The 26,990-nt window shown below is 39.2% G+C and overlaps 1 protein-coding gene across 21 annotated transcripts in view; it reads left to right on the top strand.

The window, feature by feature from the left end:
* The window catches only part of LOC138827131 (protein FAM114A2-like), a 118,013-nt gene that overhangs the window by 78,657 nt on the left and 12,366 nt on the right, over nt 1–26,990 (top strand). For 14 of the 21 annotated variants that reach the window (XM_070022591.1, XM_070022590.1, XM_070022610.1 and 11 more), the window contains 8 exons: nt 208–344; nt 861–1,011; nt 2,810–2,931; nt 4,439–4,477; nt 7,542–7,692; nt 7,879–8,120; nt 11,042–11,119; nt 26,597–26,696. Coding sequence is in view for 1 of the 21 variants with exons in the window: in XM_070022607.1 (XP_069878708.1) it covers nt 208–318 (111 nt within the window). In the remaining 20 variants the exon portion in view is untranslated. Of the gene's footprint in view, nt 1–207; nt 345–860; nt 1,012–2,809; nt 2,932–4,438; nt 4,478–7,541; nt 7,693–7,878; nt 8,121–11,041; nt 11,120–11,383; nt 16,323–16,677; nt 17,273–23,438; nt 23,579–24,447; nt 24,588–26,596; nt 26,697–26,990 lie in introns of those variants that run through there. The other 7 variants (XM_070022586.1, XM_070022584.1, XM_070022585.1 and 4 more) reach the window with 7 other exon arrangements.

Below are 26,990 nucleotides of genomic sequence, written 5' to 3'. Positions count from 1 at the left end.
GCAAGACTCTTCTCTCTAATGAACCAGCAAACAAAGCAGGAAGTGGAGCTGTTGCACAAGTGGTAGAGTACTATCCTTGAGGAAAAAAGCTCATAGACATCACCTAGGCCCTGAGTTTTAAGTCCCTGGACTGCCACAAACCCCCCCACAATACATGCAAATGTATTTTCCCAGTATTGTAGTAATGACATTGATGTTGCTTTCTAGGGAAAGGACAATATTAGCGGGAGTTTAGATGCCTTAGAATTCATTGGGAAGAAGACAATGGATGTAATAGCAGAACGGAGTCCTGTATTTAAAATGACTATAAGAGTTTGATGAACCGGAATTCTGCACTGTCTCAGGTACTGTTACCTTTACTGGTTTAATTGCTGTTTTCTGTTGTTTGTGGCTTTTTTTTTTAATTTGAATTTTTCCCTTTGTTACCTTGGGACTCCGTTAGTGTGTTTTCTTGTAAAGAATTATCAATGCATTATAAAATTAAGGCATTTTTTATGGGCTGGATTTTTTTTATGGGTTTGTCTAATGCTTAGACAAACAGCCAGCTCTTTTCTTTCTGCAGTTGCCTCTGTCAGTGCAGTACAAAATCCTGAGTGCTATCAAGATTACTTATTAGGTTACTGTTGAAACCACTTTTGGAAATGCATTTGGCTCCTTAGGTGTTGCTGTCTAGCATCAAATTTTGTTTAGCTTCTTTTTTTTTTTTCTATGCAGCTCCTGATCCTTAGTGAATTTGATTTGCTGTCCAAAAATGAAGGGTAGTGCTTTATACTGGAACTTAGCTTTGCTTCTCTCCACTCTTAAAAACTTTCCCTTGAGCTCTTATTATTTGCTGTATCTATGCTTCCATCTCTTTTTAGGTTTTAAAGAGGCCAAGGAAAAAGAAGAGCTAAGGACCTCCAATGATGTAGCCATGAAACAGACAAGAAAACTCATTGTGAGCTACCCTTTGATGAACTTCAAGAACATCTAGAAGTTCTGGCGATGCTTTCCCAAGAAAGTGAAATAAAGGTAATTCCAATCCCAAACTCCCAGCTGAAAAGAGTCTTCAAAGAAAAAACGTTGCATGGTTTCTTTTCACTTTGTATATTTGGACTATGAAATGTGTCTCTGAAGGAGATGTGGGTCGCTCGAAATATTATAATAGAAGAAAAATATCCCCTACTGTTTAATTGTTAGAAATAGTGAATAAGTCAAATGTTATTTCTCTTAAAATTATAGAAAAAGAACAGGGCTGGGAAGGTGGCTCAGTGGTAGAGCACTTGCCTTGCATGCCTGAGGCCCTGGGTTCGATTCCTCAGCACCACATAAGCAAAAAGAAAAAGAACAGAGGTCTTAGTATCAGATATCCTTTTCTTTCACCTTAGTCTTTAATTTTCTGTTTTTTCTCCAGTGTCATGGGTTTTTAGCTGTCAAAAAGCCTGTTGTAGCTGCTAATTTGTATATAATTTCCTGTTAGTTCATCTCCTCTGATAATCTAAGCCAATCTTTCTTCTTCTTGTTCTTCTTGTTCTTCTTGTTCTTGTTCTTGTTCTTCTTCTTGTTCTTCTTGTTCTTCTTGTTCTTGTTCTTGTTCTTGTTCTTCTTCTTCTTCCTCTTGTTGTTGTTGTTGCTGTCGTTGCTGTTGTTGTTGTTGTTGTTGTTGTTGTTCTTCTTCTTCTTCTTCTTCTTCTTCTCCTTCTTCTTCTTCTTCTCCTTCTTCTCCTTCTTCTCCTTCTTCTCCTTCTTCTCCTTCTTCTCCTTCTTCTCCTTCTTCTTCTTCTTCTTTCTTCTTCTTCTCCTTCTTCTCCTCCTTCTCCTTCTCCTCCTCCTCCTCCTCCTCCTCCTCCTCCTCCTCCTCCTCCTCCTCCTCCTCCTCCTCCTCCTCCTCCTCCTCCTCCTCCTCCTCCTCCTCCTCCTCCTCCTCCTCCTTCTTCTTCTTCTTTTCTTCTTCTATGTTGGTCTTGGAGCTTATACTCTGGGCCTGGGTCCTGTGCCTCAGCTCTTCAGCCCAAGGCAGGCACTTACCACTTGAGCCACAGCAACACTTTCAGTATTTTTTCTGGTGGTTTATTGGAGATAAGTGTTTCATGACTTTTTCTGCCTGGGCTTCGAAGTCATGCTTAAGCACTGATAATTTTCATTTATCTTTTGGCCTATATTAATTTTGGAAATTCAAATTCTATCTATTTTTCTATAATATCTACCCTTTAGTGTTACAGTTATTAAAAAAATTAGTTCTGGCTCTAATCCTAGCTCAGGGGGCTGAGATCTGAGGTTAATTGAAAGCCAGACCAGACAGGTCATTTTCGATAAATAACTCAGAAAGCTGGAAGTAGTCCTGTAGCTCCAAGTGTATATGGCTATCCTTCAGAACAAAGAGCCTCAGGGATAGCTCCCAGCTCAAGCTCCAGGATCTGCAAAAAAAAAAAAAAAAAAAAAAAAAAAAAAAAAAAAAAAATTAGAACTGGGTACTTCAATCGTAGCTATTTAGGAGAATGAAATCTGATGATTATGGTGGGAAGCCAGCTCAGATAAGAGTGTCTGTGAGACTTTTATCTCCAATTAACCACCAAAAAGCTGGAAGTTGTGCTGTGGTTCAAATAATGGAGTGCTAGACTTGAGCACAAAAGCTAAGCCCCCAGGCCTTGAGTTCAAGCCCTAGGACCAACACAAACACACACACACACACACACACACACACACACACACACACACACACACACACACACACACACAGAGAGCTGTGCTGGCATGAGCTCTTCAGTCTTTTCTCCTTATGAGAATTTTTTCATTAATATTTACACAATATTTTATTATTTTCATTCAGGTGAAATCTTTCCTTAATTCTCTGAGTGTAGAAGAATTAGAGGCTCTCATATTTGAATCAGAACAACTCAGAAGCATTTTCCCTAGCAGAATTTTATGAGGAAGAGGAAGGAGAGAAAAAAGGTAATATGAAAATTCAGAATCGGAGTGGGAAGATGCAATGTATTTATTATTACTAGAGTATTTATTATTACTAGGGTATTTATTATTATTATTAATATTAATATTGTTACTAGATTATTTATTATTACTAGAGTAATTTGTGTGTTTGTGTGTGTGCACGCACAACGCCTGTGCTGGTCCTGGGGCTTGAACTCAAGGTCTGCTTGCTGTCCCTGACCTTCTTTGCTTAAAGTTAGACCTTTAAGGACTTGAGCCACAACCCTACTTCCAGCTTATTTTTTGTGATTAGAGATAGGAGTCTCATGGAGTTTTCTTCCTAGGCTGGCTTCCAACTGTGATCCCGAGATCTCAGCTGCCTGAGTAGCAGTCTGACAAGGATAGCCACTGGTACCCTGCATCTCTCTCTTTTTTGCAGTGAGAATTTTCATGTAGAATTCTTTTTGCAACTTTCCCCCATCTAGGTGTTCAGACACGTCAGCCTCTTGCTTATGTCTTCTTTTTTTTTTCCCTGTCAGACTCCTCTTAGCATCCCTCATACTGATATTGTTCATACCCCCCTGCCAGTGATTACAGTTAAAGATTGCTCTTTTCAGAGTTTGTCCTCAGTTTGGCTAATGTTTCTTTATATCTCTGGATACTTCATCTGTGCCTCGTGACTTGTGGGATCCTTAATCCCATCTTGAATTGAGGCAGAAAAGGTGGTAGTACCTAAAACATGAGTGACAATCTTCCCCCTCCCTGCCTCCACAATTTAAAGCCTGTATCTCTTAGAAAATATGAATGTTGAAGCTGCTCATTTTTTATAGTAATTAGGTAATGTGGCAGTTAGTATAAAATGTAATATCTGGACAAATGAATCTTAAGGGTTGTTTTATTTTAACATTTAATTAGATATATTTCTAAGACATATTCTCTGCTAATTGGCTATTTTAAGAAAGTGGAATCCAATGAATTCAGTTTTGTCTTTTTTTTTTTTTAAGCTGGTCCTAGGACTTGAACTCAGGGCTTGGATGTTGCCCTAAACTTTTTTGCTCATGGGTAGTGCTCTACCACTTGAACCACTGTACCACTTCTGGCTTCTTCTGAGTAGTTCATTGGAGATAAGAGTCTCACAGACTTTTCTGCCTGGGCTGGCTTTGAACCATGATCCTTAGATCTTAATTTCCTGAGTAGCTAGGATTACAAGCATGAGCCACCAGTGCCTAGCCCATTTGTAGTGTTTAAATGAACTATTTACTTTGCCATGGAATGACATTTTCACTCTGAAGTATACAAGTGGTCATAGAGACTAGAATTTTATTTGGTGAACATTTCTTAAAAGTGAATGAAATGAGCCTTTACGACGAGAAAAGCAACGATGTATGAGTCATTATACACATTCAAACTAAGTTTCAATTTTGTAGAATGTATTTATTGCTCTGTTGAGCTTTGTAGCTTCCCAGTGCTGTTTACAGACTATGCTGATGAAATCTGTGTTGTTAATAACAGCTATATTCATTGATTTCAGGACAGTTGGTCAGCATTTGGAAGATTTGTGTGACTCAGTGTGAGTATTTTCCCATTATTTAATGTGTGATGTTAGCAAATCATGTACAGGCAAAAGAAAAGAAAAGACTAACTGATTTTTAATTTAATACATCCAAGCAGAAAATCTTATGGTATAGCTTCAGGCTCATTGCTATATATCTCATTACAACTAAATTTTAAGAGATGACCACTAGTTGAGTTTTAGTGTAATATTAAGGAGTATGCCAGCATTAGCTTTATTGATAATCTGAGAAGGCAACTAAAATACTTCTTCCTTTTCTAACTAAGTGACTTTGTAAGGTAGATTTTCTGCATATACTTGAAACAACATAACCCAACAGACAGTATAAAAGCAGATGAGAGAATACAGGTGTCTTTCATTAGGCTAAAGGATGAAGAGATTTATTAAAGATGTAAAACAATGGGACTATTTTGCTGAAATTTTACCTTTTTTGGAAAATACAGTTTTTTTTCAATAAGTGTATATTAATAAGTAGTGTTTCTTTTCTTTCTTTTTTTTTCTTTTTGGTGAGTTGTGTGGAGTAAACTTTGGGATTGGGTGCTGACCCTCAGCTCTTTAGCTCAGTGCTAGTATCCTACCACTTGAGCCACAGCACCACTTACAACTTTTTCTGCTTATGTGGTGCTCAGTAATTGAACTCAAGGCCTCATGCATACAAGACACTCTACCACTGAGCCACCTTCCCATCCCCAGTGTTTTTTGTTCTTAAGTTTACAAAACTACCATAAACACTTGAGTTCTAAATTTTCTTTTGTTTGGGTTGTGAAACTAGGACTCAATACCTGATGCTTTGCTCATTAGCTGAGTTCTACTTTTTAACATATCTGTCTGTTTCTCTCGTGTGTGTGTGCATGCACATGCGAATGCATGTGTATCCCCTATTTTTTATTTAATTTATTTATTTTTGTGCCAGTCCTGGGGCTTGAATTCAGCACTTAGGCATTGATCCTGAGCTGTAGTCTACCACTTGAGTTATAGTTGTACTTCTGGTTTTTTTTGTTTGTTTGTTTTGTTTTGTTTTCTGAGTAGTTTATTGGAGATAAGAATCTCATTGACTTTCCTGCTCCAGCTAGCTTTTAATAGCAATCTATAGATCTCAGTTTCCTGAGTGTGTAGCTAGGATTACTGGTGAGAGCCACCAGTTCCTGGCTCTACTAACATTTTTTTTTGTCAGTTGTGGGGCCTAAACTCTGGGTCTGGGCACTGTCCCTCAGCTCTTCAGCTCAAGGCTAGCGCTCTATCACTTGAGCCACAGTGCCACCTCTGGCTTTTTCTACTTATGTGGTGCCGAGGAATCGAACCCAGGACCTCATGTATGCAAGGCAAGCACTCTACCACTGAGCCACCTTACCTTTTTAATTAGCTCTTTGGGAGCTCTCAAAATTTAAGAGTATTAAGAGGTCCTGAGACTAGCATGTTTGAGAGCTGCCAGATGAAAATTTTCCAAATATTAGTGCTTTTAAAGATGGCTCTCTGTTTACTTCTTTGAACTGTCAGTGTGCTTGCCACTGATATCTCTAAACCTCATTTGATTTTTTTCTTTTTTTTTTTGTTTTTTGTCGGTCGAGGGGCTTGAACTCTGGGCCTGGGCGCTGTCCCTCAGCTCTTCAGCTCAAGGCGAGCGCTCTACCACTTGAGCTACAGCGCCACTTCCGGTTTTCTGGTGGTTTATTGGAGATAGGAGTGTCATGGTCTATCCTGCCCGGGCTGGCTTTGAACCGCGATCCTCAGATCTCAGCCTCCTGAGTAGCTAGGATTACAGGCATGAGCCACCAGCGCCCGGCTTTGATTTTTTTCTATTTCTCATCAACTGTAAAATAACTAGTCTTCAAGTTTTCTACAAAGCGAATATTTCTCAGTGAGAAACTTTTGTTACTCCTTTAGTATGGATTTTATGCAGACTGGGACATTTTCTTTTTTGTTTGTTGTCTTCAGCATCGTGTTTTAGAAGTCAGACTAGACAATTGTATAACATCTTACAAATAAATGATTCCTTAGTCTATGTAAAAGCTTGATTCCTGATTAGAAAATGTTTTCTGACCAGGTACTGGTGGCTCACACCTGTAAACCTAGATACTCAGGAAACTGAGACCCCGGATCTGGGTTTAAAGCCAGCTCACCAGCAAAGTCTGTGAGACTCTGATCCCCAGGTAACTACCAAAAGCCCAAAGTGGAGCTGTAGCTCAAGTGATAGATTGTTAGATTTGAGCTGAAGAAGCTCAGGGACAGCACCCACGCCCTTAGTTCATGCCCTAGGACTTGCACAAAAAAAGAAAAAAAGATTTTTTGAACATAAGTCTTAATGTTTTTCTGAAGTATTGAGATGGCAGTTAACTATGATGGGCTTTGGAGTTATCCACTGAGTCAAAATGAAGATCTGTCTTTTACTAAAGCCATGTGACCTGCGATCCTGAGCTCTTTTCTCATCTGTAAGGTAACCCAATCTAATTCCTTACAGGTTGTTAAAATAAGTATTAAATGAAATACGTTATTCAGAGGCTGGGAAGGTGTCTCAGTGGTAGAGTGCTTGCCTTGCATGCATGAGGCCTTGGGTTCGATTCCTTAGTACCACATAAGCAGAAAAAGCCAGAAGTGGCACTGTGGCTCAAGTGGTAGAGCACTAGCCTTGAGCTGAAGAGCTGAAGAGCTGAGGGACAGTGCCCAGGCCCAGAGTTCAGACCCCAAGACTGGCAAAAACAAAACAAAACAAAACAAAAATGAAATAATGTATTCAATAAGTGGCATAATAGTCATAAGCAAGAGATGGTAATTATTTTAATGATTCCAAAGATATAATAGATTAAAAAATCTGCTTTTTAGAAGTCTTAACTTAGGAAACACATAAAGCCATTGTGATGTGTTTAGATAGTTGCATTCTTTCTAATTAGTCCTCAATATGACAGTTGTGTTATTTATAAACTTTTTTCTGCAATTAATTGCATTTGTTCATGTAATCAGCATCTGTTTGGTGTAGGAATGGGAATCTTGAACTTTAAATACCATTCAGAGGACTCTGAGGGATTTTCTAAACAGTTGGATTTTTGTCTAATATGTTCACCAGAAATGACTCTGAAAAGAGACTCCTACCCAACTCCTCTCACTCTTTGCCAGCCCTCCTCAGTGATATTTGTTGAGAATTCAGCAGTGATGTTGGCATTTAATGATATCTCAATGAAGTACTGAAAAAATGGAAGTAGCTGACGGGGATAAAGGTAGGAACCTGCTGTTGTGGTAGTGTTGGTCATCTTTTTCTATCAGCATTCTTGGACCTTGCCATCCCTTTGCCTAAGAATATGTCTTCCAATTTTGGGAGAGTCCTGCCTTTTTCCAAAGTCCCTCCAAAGCCCACACTTTATTCCTTTATTTATTTATTTTGTTATTGTTGTTTTTGGTGCCAGGACCACAGCTTGAACTCAGCTGATGTCTTACTAATCTGAACCACGGCACCACTCTGTCTTTTTCTTGCTAAGTGGAGATAGATCTAAACAGAATTTTCTGCCTGGCTGGCTTTAAACGTCCATCCTCCAGGTCTCAGCCTCCTGAGTAGCCGATTATTGTCGTGAGCCACCAGCACCATCCTACATACTTTCGATGCAACTTCTCCTCATCTCAATGCCAGTCACCAAATGCAAAGCCTCAGGCAAGTACTCTACCATGGAGTTATACCCCTAGCCTAATACTGGGCCACACTCCTGCCCAATATATACTTAATTCTGTGGAAAGTATTTGGTAGTGATCTTCCACCATTGTTTTCCTTTGTTATGATGGTACTGGGGTTTGAGCTCAGCTCACTCAAACTTAGTAAGCAGACACTCTACCACTGAGCCATGCCTTGGGCCCTGCTTTCCCTTGACTGTTTTCAGGGAGAGTATGGTTTCCTGCCTGGATGCATGCCTGAACTACAATTACCGATTTCAGTCTTCCTGTCATTGTTAGGATCACAGACACTTGCCACTGTGTCCAGCCTCTCTGTTGAGATGGAATCTCCTAAAATTTTCTGCCCAGGCTGGGCTGGAACTGAGATCCTCTTAATTTTGGACTCTCACATTAGTGTAGGAGGATGAGCACATATTAATGTAACAGGCTATGGCTGAGAAGGGATCTCACAAACTGTGCTGCCAAGGCTGACCTCAAATTATAATCCTCCATTCTCAACTTCCCAAATAGCTAGGTTTACAGGCATGAGCCACAGCAGTGACCTGCCTCATTTTGTTCGCAACACTTACCAAAAAAAAGTTATTAACACTCAAACATAATACATTGTATATCTGAACATTGTAAATTAAATGTATATATTGGAATATTATTTACATTCTAAGTATACACTAAATAATTTTTTAGAACAGAATGAGATAAATATAAATGAAAAAAATTCTGCATGCTATTGGATCATTTTGTCTATATTTTGTGATATAGGTATGTCATTATGTTTTCAGATTAATTTCTTGCACCCAGTAGGATTTAGTTGGATGACAACCTACGAGTCAGGTTTTAGATTTTTATTCATATTAGGATATAGTTAAATGTTGCTTAAATGAGTTACGTTGGTAAGGATGGTATTAATGAGATCACCTTCACAATCCATCTTATACTTGGGATTGCTAAGTCATTTTAATTCTTTCTCTTAAATGCCAAGGGAGAGACACAAATGAGCTATGATACATTCTTCCCACCAATCCCAGGAAATTTGGGGGACAATGGTCAGATAAAGCAGTAACAATTTTCCCTTTAAGCTATAGACTGATGATTAAGAAATATATAGATTCTAAAGGTTAATACCTTTGGCTGGTCTCAAAGTGAGTGAATGGATAGGATTTAGGTGTGTAAAGAGAGAAGGAATATTTCCTGACAGTATGTTTGGCTGTCTTGATTATAGTTTGCTCTTGACTTACCCATATGTTTGCATGTTTCTTCAGTGAGGTGTTCTGTTTTCCCATCATCAAGATAGCATTTTCCTTAGCACCCTTCCAACATTAATCCTTTCTCCCGCTGATTTAAACATCACCTTGCTCACTTGGATCATGGATTATTCCCTCAATTTTACTTCCTTTTTTTGTTCCTAGATTAGTGCTGATCAGTTCTCTACTCAGCCATTAAAATGATCTTCCTTTGATTTAAATTTGATCTTACTTGTCTCTGTTCTAAAATTCATTCAGTGGTTCCTCATCTCTTCGTTAGAAACTTTGAAATCTTACTAGGATGTAAAGGCCTAGTCTTTGCTGGATCCTACTTTGTTGCTTTTTTCCTTTGTTTACATTAAATGCTGTGATTATACTAAACTTCCTGCTATGCTTTCACCCCCTAATCTTGGCACTCATTTTCTCTGCCTGAAACTCTTCCCATAACTTGAATTCCATTTTTAAAATTCTTTTTCTTTTCTTTTTTTTCTGGTCCTGGGGCTTGAACTCAGGGCCTGGGTTCTGTCCCTGAGCCTCTTTGTGCTGAAGGCTAGTGCTCTACCATTTGTGCCACAGGGTCACTTCTGTCTCTTTCTGTTTGTGTGGTACTGAGGAATCAAACTCAGGGCTTCATGCATGCTAGGCAAACACTCTACTACTAAGCCACATTCCCAGCCCTGAATTCCATTTACTTTATACAATATCTGCTTCATACTCTCCATTCATTCTTCTGTAATGTGACGCAAAGAGTATTGAGAGTGGAGGCCAAGGTTTAACTCCTAACCTTTGCTAAGAAATCTTGTGGAAATTCTTGACCTCTTCCAGCCTTCATTATCTTTATTGCCAAAGTGTGATAATGCCCACCTCTCTTATAAGCCCATTAAGAACATCTATCGACATTCTATGCACAAAAAAATTCTATAAGCATGTCAGCCAAAGATGTTTGGTGTGGCAACGTGGGTGATGACAACAAGAATGATCCAACCAAGGAAGCATTTAGCTTCACTGCTCAGGTGACCTTCCTGAACCATCCAGGCCAAATCAGTGCTAACTATGCCTCTGTCCTGGATTGTCATTCAGCGTAAATTGCTTGCAAGTTTACTGAGTGGAAAGAGAAACTTGAAAAGAGATCTTGTAAGAAGTTGGAAGCTAGTCCTAAATTCCTGAAGTCTAGTGATGCTGTCATGGTTCATATGGTTCCAGCAAGCCTTGTGTATGTGGAGAGCTTCTCTGACTATCCTCCTTTGGGTCATCTTGCTGTTTGTGATAGGAGACAGTTGCTGTGTGTGGCATCAAAGATGTGGACAAGAAGTCTGCTGGAGCTGGCAAGGCCACAAAGTCTGCCCAGAAATCTCAGAAGGCCAAGTGATTATTATTATTCCTAACGCCTGTAGCTTCAGCTTATTCAGTGGTGGAAGAAAAGTCTCAGAAATGTTTGTCTTAATTGGACATTTAAGTTTAATAGTGAAATAATGGATAATGATAACAATGCATCATAAAAACTTGAGAAGGAAAGGAAAAAATTCTATAAGCACTCATATTCCATGCTCATTAAATTGTTATGCATACTTCTGCTGCCTTCACTCCTCTTCCTTCTCACCTTTCTTGTGATCCTCAGCAGTTTTTCTGGAATGTTTTTCATGTAAAACTTTGTTTTTTTCAGGGGATGAAGATTTTTCTGAAGAGATAACAGAGATGTTTTTCCCAACACATCTCCTGCAAACCAGACAAACTGGCCAGGGTAAGTTATTACTTCTTGGTGATTGTGATTCATTTATTTGTGACACTTCAGTGAATAAAAACTGAGATAGTAACCATTTACAATATGGAAGTAAGAACAAAAGCCTTGCTCTTTGTTGGTGACTTGTGAGCTATGTTAATATCCAAGGTCAGAGTGGGCAAAGAGGTTCTATATCCAGAGAAATATTTAATACAACATATATTCCATTGCCTGCTCATGCACAGGACATGGGATGCTTTTTCCTTTTATACCTATCTTTCCCAGGCTCAGGAGACATTCTGTAAACCAGTAAGCCCCAGGCACACAATGCTCTCTGGACAGAGGGAACTGATATAATCAAGATGTCCTGTTTGCTCCTAAGTCCTAGGGTAAGGACCCTAATAATTGATCTTTTTGGTTGTTGTTGTTATTAGAAAATAAATTTTGTTATGGAATGTCTTGGGTAGAAGAAAGACATTCCTCAAGCAACAAAGTAGCAGAAAGTTCCAGGCCAGCCTGTGCTAGCAGGGTTTGACCTCAAAAAGAAAAAAAAACATAAAGAAATACATGTTTAAAATCTACTGAATGTAAGAAAGAAAGAGTACGGTTTCCTGTGAGTATATAATGTCAGAGAGTTTCCTGGAAACAGTAGCCTCTAAAATGGGATGATTGTTTTTCTTTATAGGGAAATAGTAATAACATTTATTATTATAACCACAATTCAGTGACATTCAGTACATTTCCAGTATTGTAGAACCATCACCTTTATCTTATCCCAAACATACCCATCACCCTTGACAAAAATTTTGGGCCATTAAATCATTCATGCCTCTTGCCTTCCCTCAACCCACAGTAGCCCTGAGTTATTTTCTGTGTCTGTGAACCTTCTTACTCTTGGTACTTTATTGTTGTAGTCTGAATGTTTGGATTTCCATAATTTTTCATATGGTAACACTTGATCTTTTATTCTTATCCCCTAATGTTTGCTTTCTCCATAAAACCCTCTCAGAACACTCCTCGGGAACTCATCTTCTGCAGTTCAAGTGCATCTCTTCACTATTCAATCTAGTATTGTTTAAAAATGGTCAAATTTAAGAAAAGTCATAAAAAGAATATAAACAGTATTTATGTGCTTTTTATGAAAATTCACTATAGTTAACATTTTCCTTCATTCGCTTAATCACTTATTTGTGTGTATGTTCTCTTTGTGGACATACATTTGAGATTAACTTGTATATATCATAGTCCTCTATTCCTACCTATTTTAATCTTGCTCTCCTCAGGATAAAAATGTCCCATTATTACATAGCCACAGTAGTTACCGGCTTCAGTAAATTAATCACAATGCCATACTTTGCTTAATCTTTGTCTATATTTCAGTCTTGACAATTGGCTCAATTCTGTCCCTGTCATTTTTTTCTCCAGTACTAATACCAGTACATGATCATGAATTATATATAGTTGTGTATACTTGATCTCCTATAGTCTATAATAATTCTCTGCTTTTCCTTTATACCATTACTATTTTTAACAACACAAGCACCTGCTTCCATTTAGTAGCTAGGATGAGAGGTATGAGTGACTGCTGACTAGCAAATGTAGAGTTCTTGAGGGTTAAATTGTGTTATTTGTTTTTGTTTTTGTTTTTGTTTTTTACAAAGTATGAGGCTCATTGTAAAAAATGCTCAGTGTTGTTGACCCCATATAAACTAGCTTATTATCCCAAATATACATGTAGATGTTCAATAAGCAGATATGTCTCTATATTTTTATTCTAGGTAATTTGCTAGGTGCTAGGGAAGTAATGATGAGAATGACATAGAACAATCACAAGAATAAAAGAAATCATGTTAATAAATATTTTTGAGGTCAATAATTCTCAATGTGGTCCCTATGTGGCAATTCTCGGAAGGCAGTTTTCAAATAATTGAAATTTTTGGCATAGAGATACAGGGTATAGCAGGGGCATTGGCCTGGTTGTCTGCAAACTAAGGGTGTAGGGAAAAGTGCACTGGAGCATGTGATTCTGGGAATAATTTTTTAATATTTTTGTTTACATTGTTTACCTTTTTTTCTCCAGGCTAGCAGGCTTCATACCTTGAGCCACAGCTTAATTACTCACTTTCTTTTTTCTTTGTTCATTTTTGCTGACCTTGGGGCTTGAACTCTTCTGCCTGGGCCCTGTCCCTGAGCTTCTTTTGCTCAAGGCTAACACTCTACCACTTCAGCCACAGCACCACTTCCAGCTTTTTCTGAGTAGTCTATTATGTTTCTCGGACTTTCCTTCCTTGCATCAAACTGTGATCCACAGAACTCAGCCTCCTGAGTATGAGTAGCTAGGATTACTGGTGTGACCCTTTGGCACCTGGCTAGGTTTTTCTTATGTTTTGGTTCTGGACCTAGGGCTTGAACACAGGGCCTGGTCAGTGTTGTTTAGTTTTTGTTTTTGATTTAAAGCTGATAGTCTATTTGAGCCAAAGATCACTTTCTGCCTTTTTGTTGTTGTTTTCATTCTTTGTGTTAATCCCAGGGCTTCAAAGTGGCCTGGCCAGTCTCCAGTGTCCATGCTTTCTCCCACTTCCGCCCCCCCCAAGTTAGCAGGCACTACATCTTTAGCCAGTGCACAACTCTTCCTTTTTATTTTTGGTGGTTGTTTTTATTTCTTTGTATTTGGCTTTTATTTATTTATTTATTTTGGCTGGTCATGGGGCTTGAACTCTGGGCCTGGGTGCTATCCCTCAGCACTTCAGCTCCTGGTCCTCTACCATTTGAGCCACAACACCACTTGCAGCTTTTTTTTCTGCTTATGTGATGTTGAGAAGTCGAACCAGGGCCTCATGCATCCAAAGCAAGCAGGCACTCTACCACTGAGCCACCTTCCCAGCCCTGGTTTTCATTTTTTTATGGTGATACTAGGGCTTGACCTGCCAGTCTTCTTGAGGTGTTGGGCTTTTTCCCCCCTCTAGGATGGAAGTTTTACAATTTGAGCCATAGCTCATCTTTTTTTTTTTTTTTTGTTAATATAGTAAGGTCTGCTCCTGGATGGTGAGCAGACACCACACTCCTCACAGCAAAGTCTCCACCCAGTAACTGCGTTACCTAGGCAACTGGGACACCTGGAAGAAGTCACATTTGCATCCACTGAGGTCATATCTGAATTTGATGTGTCCACACCTTTCTCTGCCCGTACCCTAGATAAGGCCTAGCCCAGGCCCAGACACTCTCTCTCTACTCTCTCTCTGCTCTCTCTGCTCTTTTCTAGCTCTTTCCTCTCTCTTTCCTCTCTTTCCCAGCTCTCTCTCATTCCAAGGCCTTTCCCAGCCATGTGGAGTGCCAACCTTGCCTGGTCCCAGCAGGTCTACTGAATAAAACTACCCCTTACCTGAATAGCATGTGCATGGTGCTGTTTTTACTCGGCTATCTCTTTTTTTCAAACCTAACAAGTGAGATAAGTGTCCTATGGCTCTAACTACTCAGGGGCTGAGATCTGAGGACCTCAGTTGGAAGCCAGCCCAGACAGAAAAGTCCTTGTGAGACTCTTATGTCCAATTAACCACTCAAAACCCAGAAGTGGCGCTATGGCACAAATGGCAGAGCACAAGGCTTGAGTACAAGAGGCTCAGGGACAGCGCACAAGTCCTGAGTTCAAGCCCCACAACTGTCAAAAAAGACAGAAAGGAAAAAAGAACTACAGGAAGCCAAGATGACTATCCAGAGAGCTTGGTATTGGCATAAGAACAGACATCAGGACCAATGGAATAGAATTGAAATCCCAGAAATGAACCTACAGACCTATAGCCATCTAATCTTCGATAAGGGAGCTAAAACAATAGAATGGAAGAACGACAGCCTCTTCAGTAAATGGTGCTGGTAAAATTGGTTAACTACTTGTAGAAAACTAAAGCTAGATCCTTATATATCACCTTGCACCAGAATCAACTCCAAATGGATCAAAGACCTCAAAGTTAATGCAGACACTTTGAAAACATTACAGGATAGAATAGGAGAAACCCTAGGTCTCCTCGGCTCAGGCCGAAATTTTCTGAATAGAGACCCGGAAACACAACAAATCAAAGAAAGGTGGGACAAATGGGATTGCATGAAGTTGCAGATCTTTTGCATGGCAAAGGACATAGCTAGCAAGATCAATAGAAAGCCCACTAATTGGGAGAAGATCTTCACTAGCCATACAACAGACAAGGGTCTCATATCTAAAATATACTTGGAACTCAAAACATTAAATCCCCCAACAACAAATCTGCAAAGAAAAAACAGCCCAATAAACAAGTAGGCTAAAGACTTAAAGAGAAACTTCTCTGAAGAAGAAAGAAGGATGGCCAATAGACACATGAAGAAATGCTCAGCCTCTCTAGCCATAAAAGAAATGCAAATCAAAACAACATTGAGATACCACCTCACTCCAGTTAGAATGGCAAAAATCAAGAACTCTAACAACAACAGATGCTGGAGGGGATGTGGACAGAAGGGAACCTTACTTCATTGTTGGTGGGAATGTAAACTTGTTCAACCACTTTGGAAAGCAGTATGGAGGTTCCTCAAAAGACGTCACATAGAGCTCCCCTATGACCCAGCAATCCAATTTTTGGGCATTTACCCAAATGTTTACAAACAAGACCACACTAACGCCAACAGCACAACTATGTTTATTGCAGCATTATTTACCATAGCTAAGATATGCAACCAAGCCAGATGCCCCTCAGTAAATGAATGGATCAAGAAAATGTGGTATATATACACAATGGAATTCTATGCCTCCATCAGAAAGATGACATTGCCCCATTTGTTAGGAAATGGAAAAACTTGGAAAACATTATATTAAGTGAAGTAAGCCAGGCCAAAAGAAACATAGGTCCCATGGTTTCCCTTATTTGCAATATCTAGTATATGTATGAGTCAAGCGGAAAAGGTCAGATAATGTAATGTTATGAAAATGAATCCTTAGATATGTATTTTAATGTTTTTTTTTCTTTCATGCATTTGTTTCTAACACATTTATAAGATTATCTCTTTGTAGCTTTGTATGTCCCTCCCCCACAGTATAACCCTGCTTTCACTATATTTGATGTCATTATAAATTGTGTAGGAGATGGGGAAAAACAAGTCATTTAAGGATACAGGTAGACCTGTTGCAACAATGAGAAGTACAAGTTGTCATGTCGAAAACGAGCTTTACAATGTTGGTGGGGGGGAAAGCCGGGAGGATTGGGTGGGCGGTTGGGGGGGGAGGCTGGGAAGGGATGTGTAGTGTAAACAAAGGAGGAGGCTGCAATGCTTGATAAGAAATGTACGCATTAACCTGCCCATGTAATTGTAACACCTCTGTACAGTGTGTTCACAAAAAAAAAATAAAATAAAATAAAATAAAGAAAGAAAGAAAAAAAAAAGAAAGTTGAGAGCCAAGGTTCAAAGCCATCCTAGGCATGAAAATCAATGAGACGTTTTTCACCAATTAACCAGCAACAGGTAGGAAGCAGTAGAGCTCTAGCCTTGAGTAAAACTCAAGTTTTAGCCCAGGAGTAGCATAAATGAAAAGAATTCTCATTTACTTTCCTGCCCAGGCTGGATTCAAACCACAAGAACTTAACGGCAAAGTGACCTGCCAGACTCAGCTCCATCCAGGGAAAAGTCACCCAGCTCAGGCGCCAGCCATTGGAGTGCCTTGCCTCACTGGGTAACCAGAGCCAGAGGCTGCCCCTCCCTCTAGCAGCCACCACAATCAATTGAAAAACAGAAACCCTGAGAATGGCTCCAGGCTGGGCACTGTGAGCTTTATCACAAAATAGCCCCAGGGAAAAGCTACTGTTTGTTGAAAGGCCTCAACTCTACCCAGAACCTAGCCTCATCACCACATCCCCCACTTTTGTGATTCTCAGAGCAGATCACCCTCCCAGAAAACTAACCTGGGAGGGGGATCTCAAAAGCTTGGGTAAAGCAGAGCATTTTTCTGCCTCTTCCAACCAACCAACTTAAGAAACCAATCAAGCCACAGGACCTCAAGCTGACCAGAGACTCCAACAAGAGACTGGTTACAGACAAAAGGGAGATACAGGATTCTTCCCACACCTCCCCCCCCCAAAAAAAAAAAATCAAAAGACTTTTTTTTCTTTTTTTTTTTTCTTCTTCTTTTCTTTTTTTTGCTTGTTTTTTGTTTTTTGTTACCATATATATATATATATATATATATATATATATAAATAAATTTTTTCCCTTCTAAAACTTTTATTAATCTTTAATTTTTGCCTCTTCTGAAAAAATAATTGTTTTCCAGTAACTTTTTTTTTTCTCATCTTATAATTTTTATTTTAGGAATATGTGAATGAGCGTTTTCCTTTCTTTTCTTGTATTCTTTATCTTTTTCTTTCTTTCTTAATTATCTTTTTGTTTTTTGTCTAGCTCTACTGAACTTCTGATCTTTTCTTCTCCCTTTCCCATCCTTAAAGTTTTTCACATCTCCTCTATGTCCCTCCCCTTCTCTGAACATATTCACATTCCTCTCTAAATAGACGGTCTTTTAACCTCTATAATAACATTAATTTTTACGTTTCTATTTTTTTTCTGGTCTCTCTTCATTCCCCTTTCCGTCTCTTCTTTTTCTCTCTCTCTCTACTTGCATCCTACCCAACCCATTTCCTGCATTGTGATTAGGACATAGTTAACTCTCCCTGTGCCTCCCCACACCAATCTATTCCTATTTTTTACCCACATCTCTCCCTAATCCTAATAATTTCTGGTTTTCCAAATTCTTTTCTGCGGTTCGAAGTCCTTTAACATATAGTTGTTTGATGTTGAATAGATGTATCTGTTGAACTAGATTGTATCTGTAGACTATTGACTGTACAAACGCAAACTTTGGTTGATGGTTGCCTTAAGATAGTGTTCTAGCACAAAACTGGTGCAATCTTCATCTCAAATGGGCCGAGTAAGCCGGGAAAACACAAGAAAAATGGCAAATTCGGGTATCTCAATTCACAATCTTGATAATCATGGATTAGAACAGATAAAGAATAATCCAGAGGAGAGTTCCCAAATAGCTCTACAAACTCTAATAGCAAACATGATAAATGAGAAGTTTGACAATGTACAAAGGACTCTGTATGAGCGTGATAGGGAGAGAGAGGAGGCATCCCGGAAGTTTATACAGGAATATCACAAGCGTGAGGAAGCTACTCAAAAACTGATACAGGATTTGCGTGAACAACTTGAGAATACTCAAAGAGAAAGGGAGGAATGGCGTGAGCAGGCAGAGAACACTCAAAGAGAACTGCAGGAATCCCACAAACGGGAAGAAAGAGAACTGCAGGAATCCCACAGACGGGAGGAAGCTAATCAAAGAGTAATTCAGGAATTGAGAGACCAGGTAGAGAATACACAAAGATCACTAAAGGCATTCATGGAATCCATTAACAAAGAGCTGAAGGAAGTCAGGGAGACCACAAAGGGAATGCTGAATGGAACCCAACAGAAGGAATGGGAGTCCAAAGAAACCATAACCAATCAACTAAGTGATCTGAGAACAAACACTGAACACCAAATTAAGGAAGTAAAGAAATTCATACGAGACCTAAAACAGAGCTTCAACAAAGAACTTGAAGCCATCAAAGCTGACCAATTAGAAGGAAAAGAGATAAAAAACAAAGTAGAGAGTCTTGACAGCAGGTTAGACCATGCAGAAGATCGAATCTCAGGGATTGAAGACAGCCTAGATATTATAGAGAAAGAACATACAACCATCCAAGACAAGTCCAAGAAATATGATAGGTCTATCCAACACCTGGAAGACACCATCAGAAGGCCCAATCTAAGGATAATGGGTGTAGAGGAGCACGTAGAAACTGAAGTTAATGGTCTAGGAAATTTGTTTAACAGGATCCTAGCAGAGAACTTCCCAAACATACAAAAAGATAGGCCTATTCAGATACAAGAAGCTTTTAGAACCCCAAATAGACCAGACCAGAATAGGACATCCCACCATCACATTATAATCCACACAGGATCAACCCAGACCAAGGAAAAGATCCTTAAAGCTGTCAAGGAGGAAAGGGTAATGACCTATAAAGGGAAACCAATTAGAATTACCTCAGATTTCTCAGCAGAGACAATCAAAGCAAGAAGAGCCTGGAATGGCATATGCCATGCCCTAAAAATAAACAACTATCAACCAAGAATACTGTACCCAGCTAAACTCTCCTTCATAACTGAAGGCCAAATAAAAACCTTCCATAGCAAAGAAAAATTGAAACAATACATCTCCACCAAACCAGCCCTACAAAAGATTCTTAAAGATGTCCTACACATCGAAACCAACAAGACCGCAACAAAGGCCAAGAAACTGCACCCAAACTGAGAATCCAAGAACCTTAGGAAGAACCCAGTTTTCGCAGCCCCCAAGAAGGTGGATAACATGGCAGGAACTCCCAAATACCTCTCAGTCCTATCTCTTAACGTTAACGGACTGAACTCTCCAATTAAGCGACATAGACTGTCTAGTTGGATTAAAAAACAAGACCCTTCTATCTGCTGCCTGCAGGAGTCACATCTTGCCCGTAAAAACAAACACATTTTCAAGGTTAAAGGCTGGAACAAAATCTACCAAGCAAACGGCCCTCATAAACAGGCGCGAGTTGCAATCCTAATATCAGATAAAATAGACTTCAAATTAAAATTCGTGAGAAGAGATAAAGAAGGTCGCTACATACTAATTAAAGGATCTCTCCTTCAGGAGGATATTACAATTCTAAATATCTATTCGCCAAACAATGGAGCACCCAAATTTATCAAAGAAACACTACTTTCCCTCAAATCCCATATAGATTCAAAGACATTAATTATTGTGGATTTTAACACACCACTCTCCCCACTAGATAGATCAACTCGGCAAAAACTCAACAGAGAAACCGCAGATCTAAACAGCTGCATAGATCAACTAGACTTAACAGACATTTACGGAACATTTCACCCAGCAGCATCAGAATACACGTTCTTCTCAGCAGCACATGGAACGTTTTCTAAAATAGACCACATTTTAGGCCACAAAGCAAACTTGTCTAAATTCAGAAACATTGAAGTTATACCTTGCATTCTCTCTGACCACAAAGGAGTAAAATTAGAACTCAACACCAAAAGCCACCAAAGAAAGTCCGGTATCACATGGAGGCTGAACAATACACTGCTGAATCATGAGTGGGTCATGGAAGAGAGTAGAAAGGAAATTCAAATGTTCATGCTATTCAACAAAAATGAACACACAAATTACCAGCTCCTCTGGGACACAGCAAAGGGAGTACTCAGAGGCAAGTTTATAGCTCTGAGCTCCTACATCAACAAATTGGAGAGATCTGAAACTAACAATTTAATGACACATCTAAACCTCCTTGAAAAAGAACAGCAAGATAAACCCCAATCCAGTAGATGGAAAGAAATAATCAAAATTAAATCAGAATTAAATGAATTAGAATCCAAAAAAACTATAGAAAGAATCAACAAAACAAAGAGTTGGTTCTTCGAAAAACTTAACAAAATTGACAGACCCTTAGCAAACCTTATCAGAAAAAGGAGAGAACACACCGAACTTAATAAACTCAGAGATGAGAATGGAAACATCACCACGGAAACAACCAAGATTCAGAACATTATAAGGGAATACTTCTCAAAACTTTATGGTAATAAGTTTGAGAACTTGACAGAAATGGACCTTTTCCTAGCAAATATTGACATGCCAAAACTAAACCAAGAGGAGTTAAACTAGCTTAACAGGCCCATATCAAGCACTGAAATAGAAACAGCAATAAGAGTCCTCCCAGCTAAAAAAGTCCAGGACCAGATGGTTTTACAGCGGAATTTTACAAGGCCTTCAAAGCAGAGCTCACACCAATACTCCTCCAACTCTTCAATGAAATTGAAAGAGAAAGCTCACTACCCAACACATTCTATGAAGCCATCATAACTCTCATCCCAAAACCAGGCAGGGACTCATCAAAGAAAGAGAACTATAGACCCATTTCTGTGATGAACATTGATGCAAAACTTCTCAACAAAATTTTGGCCAATCGACTTCAACAATTCATCCAAAAAAATCATACACCATGATCAAACAGGATTCATTTCAGGGATGCAAAGCTGGTTCAATATACGCAAATCAATTAATATTATTCATCACATCAACAGGAGCAAGAATAAGAACCACATGGTTATCTCAATAGATGCAGAAAAAGCATTTGACAAGATCCAACACCCCTTTATGATGAAGGTTCTCGAAAAATTAGGAATCCATGGAACATTCCTCAATACAATAAATGCTGTATATGACAAACCTACAGCCAGCATTTTACTCAATGGTGAATAACTAAAGCCATTTCCTCTTAACTCAGGAACAAGACAAGGATGCCCACTCTCTCCACTTCTCTTCAATCTAGTATTAGAATGCCTAGCTACAGCAATAAGACAATATGCAGACATAAATGGGATCCAATTAGGGAAAGAAGAAATAAAACTCTCCCTCTTTGCAGATGACATGATCTTGTATTTAAAGAATCCCATAGACTCCACTCCCAAATTACTCAAGCTGATTCAAAACTTTGGCAAAGTAGCAGGTTATAAAATTAACCCCCAAAAATCAATGGCTTTTCTATATGCCAACAATGAGAAAAGTGTGGCTGAACTTAGGAAAGCAACTCCATTTGTAATAGCCCCACAAAAAATAAAATACCTAGGAATTAACTTAACCAAAGAAGTGAAGGACCTCTATGATGAAAACTTTAAAATCTTGAAAAAGGAAATCAACACAGAACTTAAAAAATGGCAAAACCTCCCATGCTCCTGGATTGGCAAGATTAACATCGTGAAAATGGCAATACTTACATTCATATGGAACAATAAAAGACCCCGAATAGCAAAAACACTTCTCAACGGAAAGAACACTGCTGGAGGAATATCAATACCAAATTTCAAACTCTACTATAAAGCCATAGTAATCAACACAACTTGGTATTGGCATAAGAACAGACCTCAGGACCAATGGAATAGAATTGAAAACCCAGAAATGAACCTACAGACCTATAGCCATCTAATCTTCGATAAGGAAGCTAAAACAATAGAATGGAAGAAAGACAGCCTCTTCAGTAAATGGTGCTGGCATAATTGGTTAACTACATGTAGAAAACTAAAGCTAGATCCTTATATATCACCCTGCACGAGAATCAACTCCAAATGGATCAAAGACCTTGAACTCAAAGCAGACACTCTGAAAACATTACAGGATGGAATAGGAGAAACCTTAGGTTTCCTTTGCTCAGGCCGAAATTTTCTGAATAGAGACCCGGAAGCACAACAAATCAAAGAAAGGTTGGACAAATGGGATTGCATAAAGTTGCAGAGCTTCTGCAGGGCAAATGACATAGCTAGCAAGATCAATAGAAAGCCCACAGATTGGGAGAAGATCTTTACTAGCCATACAACGGACAAGGGTCTCATATCTAAAATATACTTGGAACTCAAAAAATTAAACCACCCAACAACAAATCTTCAAAGAAACAACTGCCCAATAAATAAGTGGGCGAAAGACTTAAAGAGAAGCTTCTCTGAAGAAGAAAGAAGGATGGCCAATAGACACATGAAGAAATGTTCAACATCCCTAGCCATAAAAGAAATGCAAATCAAAACAACATTGAGATATCACCTCACTCCAGTTAGAACAGCAAAAATCAAGAACTCTAATAACAACAGATGCTGGAGGGGATGTGGACAGAAAGGAACCTTACTTCATTGTTGGTGGGAATGTAAACTTGTTCAACCACTTTGGAAAGCAGTATGGAGGTTCCTCAAAAGACTTCACATAGATCTCCCCTATGATCCAGCAATCCCACTTTTGGGCATTTACCCAAATGTTTACAAACAAAACCACACTAAAGCTACCAGCACAACTATGTTTATTGCAGCATTATTTACCATAGCTAAGATATGGAACCAACCCAGATGCCCCTCAATAGATGAATGGATCAAGAAAATGTGGTATATATACACAATGGAATTCTATGCCTCCATCAGAAAGAATGACATTTCCCCATTTGTTAGGAAATGGAAAGGTTTGGAAAAAATTATATTAAGTGAAGTAAGCCAGGCCCAAAGAAGCATAGGTCCCATGGTCTCCCTTATTTGCAATATCTAGTATAGGTATGAGTCAAGCGGAAAAGGCCAGATAATGTGATGTTAGGAAAATGAACCCTTAAATATGTATTTTAATGTTTTCGTTTCTTTCATGCATGTGTTTCTAATGCATTTATAAGATTATTTCTTTGTTGCTTTGTATGTCCCTCCCCCACAGTGTAACCCCCGCTTTCACTATATTTGGTGTCAGTATATCATGTGGAGGAGATGGGGACAAACAAGTCGTTTAAGGATTCAGGTGGACCTGTTGCAACAATGAGAAGTACAAAATGTCATGTCAAAACCAGCTTTACAATGTCGGTGTGGGGGGGGGGGAGGGGGGTATAATTGGGTGGGGGGAGGGGGGTAAAATTGGGTGGGGGGAGGGGGGAGGCAGGGAAGGGAAGTGAAGGGTAAACAAAGGAGGAGGCTGCAATGCTTGGTAAGAAATGTATGCATTATTCTGCCCATGTAATTGTAGCCCCTCTGTACAATATGTTCTCAAATAAAATAAAATACAATTTAAAAATAAAAAAAAAAAAAAAAAAAAAAAAAGAACAGCAAAAATCAAGAACTCTAACAACAACAGATGCTGGAGGGGATGTGGACAGAAAGGAACCTTACTTCATTGTTGGTGGGAATGTAAACTTGTTCAACCACTTTGGAAAGCAGTATGGAGGTTCCTCAAAAGACTTCACATAGATCTCCCCTATGATCCAGCAATCCCACTTTTGGGCATTTACCCAAATGTTTACAAACAAGACCACACTAAAGCTACCAGCACAACTATGTTTATTGCAGCATTATTTACCATAGCTAAGATATGGAACCAACCCAGATGCCCCTCAGTAGATGAATGGATCAAGAAAATGTGGTATATATACACAATGGAATTCTATGCCTCCATCAGAAAGAATGACATTTCCCCATTTGTTAGGAAATGGAAAGGTTTGGAAAAAATTATATTAAGTGAAGTAAGCCTGGCCCAAAGAAGCATAGGTCCCATGGTTTCCCTTATTTGCAATATCTAGTATAGGTATGAGTCAAGCGGAAAAGGTCTGATAATGTGATGTTAGGAAAATGAACCCTTAAATATGTATTTTAATGTTTTTGTTTCTTTCATGCATGTGTTTCTAACGCATTTATAAGATTATTTCTTTGTTGCTTTGTATGTCCCTCCCCTACAGTGTAACCCCCGCTTTCACTATATTTGATGTCAGTATAACATGTGGAGGAGATGGGGACAAACAAGTCGTTTAAGGATTCAGGTGGACCTGTTGCAACAATGAGAAGTACAAAATGTCATGTCAAAACCAGCTTTACAATGTCGGTGTGTGGGGGGGAGGGGGGTATAATTGGGTGGGGGGAGGGGGGTAAAATTGTGTGTGGGGAGGGGCGAGGCGGGGAAGGGAAGTGAAGGGTAAACAAAGGAGGAGGCTGCAATGCTTGGTAAGAAATGTATGCATTATCCTGCCCATATAATTGTAGCCCCTCTGTACCGTATGTTCTCAAATAAAATAAAATACAATTAAAAAAAAATAAAAAAGAAATGCAAATCAAAACAACATTGAGATATCACCTCACCCCAGTTAGAACAGCAAAAATCAAGAACTCTAACAACAACAGATGCTGGAGGGGATGTGGACAGAAAGGAACCTTACTTCATTGTTGGTGGGAATGTAAACTTGTTCAACCACTTTGGAAAGCAGTATGGAGGTTCCTCAAAAGACTTCACATAGATCTCCCCTATGATCCAGCAATCCCACTTTTGGGCATTTACCCAAATGTTTACAAACAAGACCACACTAAAGCTACCAGCACAACTATGTTTATTGCAGCATTATTTACCATAGCTAAGATATGGAACCAACCCAGATGCCCCTCAGTAGATGAATGGATCAAGAAAATGTGGTATATATACACAATGGAATTCTATGCCTCCATCAGAAAGAATGACATTTCCCCATTTGTTAGGAAATGGAAAGGTTTGGAAAAAATTATATTAAGTGAAGTAAGCCAGGCCCAAAGAAGCATAGGTCCCATGGTTTCCCTTATTTGCAATATCTAGTATAGGTATGAGTCAAGCGGAAAAGGTCAGATAATGTGATGTTAGGAAAATGAAACCTTAAATATGTATTTTAATGTTTTTGTTTCTTTCATGCATGTGTTTCTAACGCATTTATAAGATTATTTCTTTGTTGCTTTGTATGTCCCTCCCCCACAGTGTAACCCCCGCTTTCACTATATTTGATGTCAGTATAACATGTGGAGGAGATGGGGACAAACAAGTCGTTTAAGGATTCAGGTGGACCTGTTGCAACAATGAGATGTACAAAATGTCATGTCAAAACCAGCTTTATAATGTCGGTGTTGGGGGGGAGGGGGGTATAATTGGGTAGGGGGAGGGGGGAGGCTGGGAAGGGAGGTGAAAGGTAAACAAAGGAGGAGGCTGCAATGCTTGGTAAGAAATGTATGCATTATCCTGCCCATGTAATTGTAGCCCCTCTGTACAGTATGTTCTCTAATAAAATAATATTAAAAAAAATCACACACACAAAAAAAGATGAAGCATATCTTGTCCTTGGGTAGGTGTTAAAGGAGACATGGAAAGAGGCAAAGGAATAGGGAGTAGATGGCTTGGAAAATACAACATAAGATTCAATGCACATATGTGAAAATGGAACTAGGAAAGAAAGGGGATGGGTGGGGTTTTTATCGATTAGAAGAGTCGATGGAAACTATGAAAAAGTCTAAGAGGCATTGTAAAAACCAATTGATACATTGTACAACTGTTTAAAAAAATATCCATGAGGCCTGTAATTCTAATTACTCAGGAGGCTGTGAAATGAGGATTGTGGTTTGAAGCCAGCCATGGCAGAAAAGTTCATGAGACTCTTATCTCCAACAAACTACTCAGAGAAGGCTGGAAATACTGCTGTGGCTCAAGTTGTACAGGGCTAACCTTCAGCACAGAGAGGTTTTGGAACAGCACTTTGATCTTGATTTGAAGTGCCAAGACAGGCACAAAAACAAAACAAAACAAGATAAAACAAAAGAAAAAAAAGAAACAAACCAAAAACAAAAAAGATCTTAATTTTTATATTTTTGAAAATTACAAGAAAAACCCATGTTCCACCTACTTCAAATAGTTAGATAATATACATTATATGGCTATGATTGTGATGGATGGAAATTTTCTCATTCATGTAGCATCTAATGTTCATTCGAGGCATGGTTTTTCATGCCTCCCAGGCTATGACTTGTGTAGGCTGAGGTTATGGGCTTGGAGCTGCAGATACTGATACCCTTCTCAACCAGTGTTTCACCTCTTAACAGGGCAGTCATACCCAAGGGCTCCTTTAACTTCAGCTTCATGACCTCTTCGTGGTCCTGAGGGCCCAGTTGTGGGTGCCATCCTGGATACCTGTGATTTGAAGTAAGTTCATCCTACTCATCCTCTATGCCAAAAGAGTCAAGTGTGAGAGGGTTTGCAGACATTTGAAGTAATGTACATACACGGTGCTTCAGTGGCCCCACATACCTACCCAGCATATGCCTGTGTATCCTAGGATTATTGGTCTGGATCAGGGGATGCTTCCAACATATTCCCTAACTAGTGCTTCACCTGCTAAAGTGAATACATGATTGAGAGCCTCTTGTTTACCTTAAGGAAATCTAAATTCCTGATCTGTGCCAGGCCACAGCAGATGCCATCCCACATGCCCCCCAT

This window comes from Dipodomys merriami, unplaced genomic scaffold (genome assembly GCF_024711535.1).
Source record: "Dipodomys merriami isolate MVZ:Mamm:240054 unplaced genomic scaffold, mDipMer1.0.p SCAF_1509, whole genome shotgun sequence".
NCBI lineage: Eukaryota > Metazoa > Chordata > Mammalia > Rodentia > Heteromyidae > Dipodomys > Dipodomys merriami.
The sequence above is the reverse complement of the archived record's forward strand: the minus strand, read 5'-3'. Positions and strand labels throughout refer to the sequence as shown.